At 25.4% G+C, this 9,486-nt stretch overlaps 1 protein-coding gene across 1 annotated transcript in view; it reads left to right on the top strand.

Annotated features, from left to right (window-relative positions):
• The first annotated feature begins 2,735 nt into the window (after positions 1–2,735).
• Positions 2,736–9,486, top strand: part of LOC129618734 (acetylcholine receptor subunit alpha-like) — a 108,477-nt gene continuing 101,726 nt past the window's right edge. The window contains exon 1 of the mRNA XM_055533694.1: positions 2,736–3,527. Within this exon, the coding sequence (XP_055389669.1) occupies positions 3,473–3,527 (55 nt within the window). The 5' untranslated portion in view covers positions 2,736–3,472. The remainder of the gene's footprint in view (positions 3,528–9,486) is intronic.

Below are 9,486 nucleotides of genomic sequence, written 5' to 3'. Positions count from 1 at the left end.
ATTATGGGCCTATTTATGCGAATTCACATCTTGAATAGGTTTTGTAATGTTTATAAAAAAAAAATCATACGTACTTGTGGTAAAAATTTCTAAAAGAAAAAAAAATATTTGGTTTTCTATTCATTTCCTTTTGGTTACCCTCAAAATGCCAATTCAAAGAAGAAAAGAAATTTTTTGGTTATTTGAATTTTTTTGTTTTAATGTACTAAAAAGAAAAATCTACATTTTCCTTTTTCTTCGTTTGTGTAGGTATGTAGGTGTAGACCCTGGAGTTGAATCAGTTTAAAATATTTTTCAAGCATTTTGTAATCTTTTTTTTGTTTTTTGTAATTTATGCAAATTTTCATGAACTCTATTAAAAATTGTATGGTAATACATTTTCATTTATTTTAATTTTAAAAATTCTTCCTAGAGGATTTTTATAATATCCTTATTTCCATTTTAAAAATTTATTTAAATTTTGGAAAAAACATACGTTTCCCTACAAAAATAAAAGGCAAAAAAAAAACCAAAGTGATGAAACAAATTGAATATTTTTCATTCTGATTGTAAATTTTTTTGAATTTAGTTGAAATTTTTTAGGCCTATAAAATCATAATCTTTTGATAAGCTTTTAATTAAACTTGAAGAATTAAATTCCAGTATTGATTTAAATTACAATTAATAATAATTTAAAAAGATTTCAAATCAAATTAAATACTCAAAACTCCTGAAATAAGAGATAATATTTTTGTTAATAAGTTGCTATAGTTTTTAAAAAAGCATTTTTGTGTTAGAATGATAACTAGAACAGACAAAATGTAAAAAGGTTTATTTCTTTTTAATTATTTTAGTATTACGTCGAAGTAATGAAAGTTACCTAATGAAATACAGTAGATTCCCAATTTTTATATATATGCATAAATTATGAACTATCAGTTATCTATACCAAAACTTCTTTGTCTACTATATATACTGCATAAACTAATGACAACTTATATGAACACAAATTTTGACATGAAAAATAAAAACATGTAATACCAAAATACGAAAATAAAATATTTATATTGTAATGACTACAAATATAATATTATTTAAAACACAACCAAATTAACATTCCAAATCTTCTTTAACCAGTTTAGCATCTTTTTTTACATAATAACATTTCGGTTTTGCTTACTGAACCCCTTCTTCCATTAATTAGTTCGTACTAGTGCGCGTTTACTGTAATTTAATTTTGTTTTTATACTCTGCACCTTCGAGAAGGGTATATTAACTTTGGTACGGAATTTGTAATCACATGACGGAGTTGTCTACGATATGAAAATGTATATTATATATTCTTGCTCAGTGTAAGATTAATTTAGACATGTCCGTCTGTTCGATCGCACGATAACTCAAAAACAAATAAAGCAAGCACCATCAAACTTTCACAAACAAATCCTTTGCTGCCAAGGACGGGTCCTATTATATGTTAATTGGATCGACTTAACCAAAGGGTTTGGGTAGCTGCGAACAACTCAAGGAAATGTTTAAATATTTCAAAAACTAATATATGTATATAGATATTTACATGAAATTCAGCAAACAATTACATTTTAGATACATTCCGAAATGTATTATAAAATAAAATGGCTGCATTTAGCGTTCCCACTTGGATACAATTGTATCCATTTGGATGCATTTTTGCTTTAAATTTGTGTTGTGATACAAAGATACTCAAATCTGCTAATATGCCGAAATTGGCTACATATTAAAATTTTTTTGAAATATGGATACATTTTTTTTTTTAAACACTAAATAAATATTACAAAACAGTTAAAATGCTGCTAATATTAAATCGCGAAGTTGCTTTATCTTCAATAAATGTTATTTGCTGGCTTTTCTAAGCAGTTTTCCAAATTTTTTAGAAGAAAGTGAAAAAGATACTTTATTAACTGCCTCTTCCTGTATTCAAATCTAGAACATTTATACAAGACCGTACCGGAATTATTTTAGTATAACCTAGGTGTAATAGAAAATGCATTGGCTGTACATACTTGAGTATTTTTTGAAATTTGTCCGTTTTCATGGTGAATTGTCTTTACCGCATAGTTCAATAACTACATAACATATATATGTATATGTTTTTCTTACTTTAATTTTTACATTTAAAATGTAATAAAAGTTGTATGTGCTTTCTCAAAGAATTTACTATAAACAACAAAACTCATATTGTGGAATAAAGCAAATTAATAATAATTATGGGAATTTGCACAAAATAAGACGACTTAGTATAATAATGCTATTTTAAGAGGTTGGATACATTTTGGATACATTTCTTTCTCGAAATTGGAATTAGATTTTGTTTTTATCGAGTGGAAACACTGGCTGCATTGATTAAGGTTGCTACTATATACAACTCCAAAAGCTAATTTTGTATACTCGGAAAAATAATAGTACACATTTCAAAAACAAAGCTTAAGTTATGAAGGTACAGGGTATAATTCGGTATCGACTGATACTCATGCGAAATGTTAGAGAAATAATTTTCGAAAAATTAGTTAAAAATACGAGGACATTTTTTTTTCAAAATTTTTTAATTCAAATTGTCACACTCGCTCAGGCGAAGCAACTATAATCATTCATACTGTTATCGTATGAAAATAATATAATTTGTAATAGAATAATTTGAAAGATTTTCTAAATAAATTTTTTTACTAAGTAGGCCACACAAAGCAATCAATTTTAATAATTAAAATTTTTTTTTTTTTATTTCTCATTTCAGATATTAAATTTAAAATTAAATTTTTCAACAATAATTAAATAAAGAATAACAAATTAAAAACAAAACGGAACAATGAAAACATCGTGACTATACGCCGCCATATTATAAAAAAACAAATTAATTGTTTTTTTATTTACAAAAAAAAAAATCAAATTTAGCAAACTAATTTTGAAGGCCTATATACTAATTATTAAAAACTTTTGGTTTTTTACATTATTATTTTGGCTTCATGGGCCAATATAGGAAACAACATATTCAAATCAACAACAACAACTGCTACTTGCTCCAATACAATAATTATTATGCAAGCGGAAATTTTAAGAAACAAATTAAAAGATAGCAAATTACATCATAAAGTAGTTAAGAAAAAAAATTAAATTCACGAAATTTAAAAATAAAAAAAAAAAAGTTACAAAAATTTAAGAAATCATAAAAGTATAAGCAACTACAAACACCTATTTGAAATAAATCAATTTTACATCGAATTAATTTTAGAAATCACAAAATAAAAAAGAAAACGAAAATAATTAAGGCAAAAAGAAAGAGAGGAGATTGTATGCAGAAAATTCACCAAGACCTTTTAGAAAAAGTTTTGAAACAATTTTTTGGATAAAACCCGAAACCGAATACAAATTAAATAACAAATTGAAAGCTGAAACGTTAACAAAGTGGCACGAAAACTTTCAACAGTTTGAAGGACTTTATAAATGGTCAGAGGAATATGAGATGAAGTGGTTTCAAGTGGTAATAGATATGATCCTCGTGCTATCATTTATAACGAGTGAGTAGACTTATAAACATTATTCTTTTTTATTAAATACTTTAAGTTTTCATAATCTAGAAATTAAGATAAAAATAAAAATTTTAGATTCCAAAGTTTTCTGAAAAATAATGTTCCAAGAAAATTTTTATATTCATATGCACATATGTATGTATGTATGTTTCGTTTCTTTCAATGAGATTGCTTGTTATAAGCGACCGAAAAATATTGTGTTGAGAAAATTTTTGATTGTGTCATTTCACAAAGATAACTAATTATCATTTAAGTAGATGGGCTTACATTGGATAATAAACTACTTGTTTTGTTTTTGCATTCAGTGTAATCTAATGCATCAGAGTCTGAAGATGTGAGTAGATATATCTACAGACAAATAACGCACTATTACTATAATTTCCAAATAAAAAATTTACTTGTTTCAATATTTTGCTAGTAAAATTCCTCGCCTTGTAGTTAATCGAAAAAATTAAAATAAAAATTATAAGAAATTCACCCGCTCATTACAAACCTAACTAGAATGTGGTACATGTAAACGCTAACAGTACCTTAATATATTCAATCAGTGACCCTTCTAATCAATTCTATCATCTAAAATAATTACTTTTAACTTCAGATACAAAAATATAACTTTAGAATTTTCTTGCTGGATATCAATATTTTTTGAATGCTGAAGGATTATTGCCTTGCAGAGAATTTCGTTGATTACCCTTCGCCTTATTTATATTTCTACGTAATATGAATGCATTTTAGACATCGATTAGGGCGACGAACAAGTTAGTACCGGTCCTGTATGTGTATTAACATCCTAGAAATATCCTAAAAAAAGTTTGGCAAAAAATATGATAAAACAGTTTGTAATGAAAGTTTCGCAATTTATATAAAGCTATTACAGCCATAATGCCATTAATAATATATATACATAATATAAAAGTACTTGACCTTGAACTAAGCATGTAATATGTATGAGTATTTGAATTGGTTTCTAAAGAAATAATAAGAACTCAATGAAAATAAACATTTTTGTTTGGTCTGTTGGTCAAAACATGCACACAAAGGTAAAGTATACTTGACACCAAATTGCTTTTTTTTCTCTGAGAATCAAAAAGTAAATTAATATTCCTTAAAAAAGAAAAAGTAATTAAAAATATATATAAAATGTATGTGCATATTTGGTTACCTAAAGGCAATTTGTCAGGTCATTTATGTTTACGTGCATTTGTATCATATGTATTTGCTCTCTAGATAAAACTAAAAATAATATATAAAAACAATACTTTGTATTTAACGTAAAATGTTTCGAAAAGAAAAAATAAAAGTTACCTACAATTGAATTTGAGAAATGGTCTTTTACACCCACAAAGACCATACAACGCGGTCATATAAAAGTGTTAGTAAATATTGTAATAGAAAGAATTCTTTAAAAGCCCTTTAAAATGTAGTCAAGTACTTTTTTATTTCATATTATATGTGAATTTTTACCGACCGTATTGTGTAACAATAGGTAGGTTATGTGACGGCAACAAATTTTGCATATCGAGTTTTCGGTGGGAACGTACTTCTCCATAGTAGGGTAAATACACTATTTTTAGCAACCTGTCGGTCTGTCGGATTGTCGGTCTGTCGGTCTGTGTGTGCACGCGTGTATCTCAAGATCGGCTGAACCGATTTTGATGAAATTTTATATGTAAATTTATTTCCACTACTTAAATTACTTATGTAATATTATGTTGTAATATTGCCAAATTATAGTAAAATTTTCGAAATTAAAGCCTTTTATTGTTAAAAAACAAAATGTATATAGTTCTTTTATTGAACTAAGTGAAAGATACTATTCTGTTTTTTTTAATTTACATTCTTATTTACAATTAAAAAAATGTAGAAAGGTCCTTAATAGTTCTGCAACATAATGGAATTAAATATTCTGTTTAACACTTATAAAAAATGCAAGGATATAGCTGAATCTAGATAACTTAGGGAATATTTTAATAGAAAAATATTTAGTATGATTGAGTACCTTTTATGAAGGACATTTTTCCGGTTTTCAAGAAGTTAGCTACAAAAATAATATAACAAGAAATTAGAAGTTAGCTACAAAAATATAAGTTAGCGAAGTTTTAAAAAAAAAACTTCAGCGTGAAAATTTAAGATTTCTAATGAAATGAGTTATTTTAATTATAAACATAATGACAGCACATGTTCTTGCCCTTGCAAAGTGGAACAAGTATCATTACTTCGGCATAATCAATAAATACTTAGAATCTCTTTAAGTTTCGAAAATTTAGATATTTATTTATTTGCATATTCTTTTAAACAAAAAGTAAGGAAATTTTTAAAAGAAACATCATAGATAAAATCATAGACAAATGAGATAATTTGAATAGTTTCTCATTTTTATAACAAATTGTAAACTTCGCTAAAAGCAAAAAATTAAATTTTGAATGGGCAATGCCCATGAATAGTTTTCTATATATATACATTTTTACTATTTTAAACAAATCTTCCACAATCCAGTAAGTTTTACTTCAATATCTCACTAAATTTCAATAAAGTTTTAATAGAATTTCCAATAAAGTAAATAATCTCTTCAACACAATATTATATTTGGTGTACAACGTTAAAACTGCACTTTTATATAGGGAAAACAAAGTTCTTCAAAGCATTGCACAAAAGAAAATTTTGTTTCTTGTTGCAATTTAACAACAACATTGGTACTAAACACTTTGAGATTGCAAGAACAAAAATCTTTATGATAAAGAAAAGTTTACTTTTCAAAGTCAATTTAAAAATTTTTTTTTTTGTTTACTCTACTTAAAATTTAAAATTGAAAAACTCAAATGAAAGCCATTTGACAGAAGTCTTTGTTAAAATTTTTATTTTAACTTTAGATTGAAAAAAATTCTTGGAAAGAGAGTGTTGTGGATAAAGAAAGGTCGGTGCAATTTTAAAATCCACAGGGAAATTTTAGTTTTAAAGTAACTTTCAATATTAACACTAGATACTCTGTTTAATTTGGCTGATTTTTTTAAGTTATAGAATCGTTCGTTTTAGATAATAAATGTCATTACTTTGTTTAATTCGAAAAATTTGAGCAAGTCAAATGTTGAAGTCATTATATCCCAAATAAATTTGAGATAAAAAATTTTCAAATAATGAAATGCGAAAATGTTAAGTAAATCAAATTCAAATTGCACATACATTCAAGTTAAATAAAGTTGAAACAAACGAATTTACTTCCATTCATTTACCAAAAAATTTCAAAGATTGCATACATATAGGATGAAGCAAAAGAAAATTTAAAGAGACATTAATATAATTGTAAATTTAAGGATTAGTTGCGGCATTAGAAGAAAAATTTTTTCTTACCTTATTCATTTTCTCTTTAGTAATTTTTAAAAATTGTAGAAGTTAATTTCGAAATTTACCTGGAAAATACAACATTTGATGTTAAAGAATTACTTTTATAAAGAAATTTTAAAAATAACCAAAAATAAGCAGTATAGGGCACAGATTTGTTCAATTATGAAAAGAATATGAAATGAATATGCATATATGTTGAAACATGTTCAAAATTTTATATTAAGCTCAATAAATATTCTTAGTCTATATTTTGCACTCAATTTTTTATATGCAAGTATTGTTTTAAACTTTGCATCCCGAATTTATGATATGGAACAAAAACATAATATTAAGAATGCTTTCTCATTTAAAAACAAATCCAATGCATCGCTAAAAAAACACAGCTATGCTATGCAGTTGATCTAGACGCAGATAATAGCTAATATTTTCTTTAATAACAATAAAAAATATTAGCGATAACAAATACATTCACAGTATATTCAAAAATTTTCAACTAATAATAAACAAAATATAAATTTTATACAAAAAATCTCTTTAAATGAATCCTGTACTACCGCGAAAAAATTTTCATATTCTTTATACCCATTACATGTGCACCTTAATTCAACTTAATCGGTCATATGCTCATCGGCATAACATTAATTACACAATATTGAGTTCAAAATCCTTTTAAAATGCTTTTCTATTCTTATATGAAATTCTAAAAGTCCACAAAACTTAAAATGTGATGAAAAAATCTTTAAAACTAAAAAAACCGTGAAGAATTTTTATTATTAAAAAGCGAAAACAACAACAACAACAAAATAATAATTTCTTTATAAAGCGTTAGGTCGATTTTAGGTTGCGCTCTTAATTAATTAAATATGTCAAAAAAAAAAGAAAAATTTTTTTATTTTCCTTAAACAATAAAAGAAAAAAATAAAATCCAACTACAAAAGCACAACCATTTCATGCATGTACAAAACAACAATTGAGAAAAAATAAACAGAAGCATAAAAAAAAATTATTTCATGATATGTCAAAAATATCCTTACAAGAAAAAATAAAAAAGGGGGAAAAAAATTGTGTAACAAGAAAAATGCTTCAGTCGCATAACAATAACTTTACTTCAAATTAAGTTCTTTAGTGAACGAAATAGTTACTTTTTTTACCCCTTTTCTGTTTTATTTTTTAATTTTTTCTACTTTATTCTTTTGCCTTCTATATGAGGATTCCAAACCATCTATTACTGAAAAGGACTCTTTTTCTTTTTTTGTTCTTTGTAAACTTTCATCTTATTTTTATTGCTTGTTATTATACTTTTAAGACTCTCCATTTCTTTTTCTTTTCAAATACAATATAGGTGCCCACTTATATAAGAGTTCCTTATTGAAATGAAAAAAAGAACTCATGAGAAATATAATGAACGGTTTGGAATTACAATTCTGGGATATTTTTCTAAAAAATTTTTAACAATTAATTTTATTAAAGATGTTTGCTAAACATTTATTAATAAAATAGAAATAGTTGCGACATGTTGTCTGTAGGGCATTTTAAATAATTTTTTCTGGTCTGCTACCTATGGTCTCATTCTGAATTACCTATTTCTTATTACTTTTAGGATAATCAATGTGATATTCAAGAATTATTGAATTAGAAATTTGTTATTATTTATTGAAATTTGACAAAGAAAATTTTAGGAAAGTTATTAAATAGTTTCCGCTTTTAACAAAGTAACAACCTTAAATTTAAAGCTAATTCAACTATTAACACCGCAATTTGGTCGGATATATTGAATTTGTAATTAAACGTAGCCGACTCAGTCTTCAGCTTAAATCTTTACATGCATATTTGGATTATATGTTTTAATATTATTTGATAGTAATTCTAAATTAAATATCAATTTCCTAATACTACTTCATTTTATACTGAAATTCAAAAAAGGTGAAAAGAAAATGTAATAACGGTTAAGGCAGTACAGAAGAAGTAAACAACAAAAAAAATCCTTTAATAATTCATCATAAACTATTGTGTTCTTTGCTTTTTCTTTTTTTTTTGCGAAATGAAAAATAAAATTCCTGATGACTTGTTTTCTTTTTCAACATTCTATGGTTTTATGTTCTACCATCAATTTACGGTTGATCGCTGCTAAAATTTATTTATTATTATTTTGTTGACCCATATTAAGATATTAGAACTTTATAAGGACTCAACAAAGAATTTTTGTTATAATTTTGGGTAATTTTTTTGAGACTACTTCTAGTGATGTTAATAGAAAACTAGTTATGCAAAAAGATCAATTGAACGTTTAATAACAAAAAGAAGAGGGGTGATTTCATTTTATCTTTTATTTAATTATAAATCTATTAATACAAGGAAAAAAAGCAAGGGAATTACGAATTTTGTAAGTTCATATAATATTTCATTTAATTCTAAAATACATAATTACACACGAAGAGCGAGTTCATAGAGTCTTTTTTACCTTTAATGAAAATTGACTGAAAGTTCTAAGATCATTCTATTTAAATCGAACTTACTAAAGCAGTTTCACAGTTCAAAGGATAGTTTAAAATTCTCTCCTTTTTCGAAACCTTAAAACCTTAAGTTACAAGACAAAGGCCATTAT

This window comes from Condylostylus longicornis, unplaced genomic scaffold (assembly GCF_029603195.1).
Source record: "Condylostylus longicornis isolate FDR11 unplaced genomic scaffold, ASM2960319v2 ptg000010l, whole genome shotgun sequence".
Taxonomy (NCBI): Eukaryota; Metazoa; Arthropoda; class Insecta; order Diptera; family Dolichopodidae; genus Condylostylus; species Condylostylus longicornis.
The sequence above is the reverse complement of the archived record's forward strand: the minus strand, read 5'-3'. Positions and strand labels throughout refer to the sequence as shown.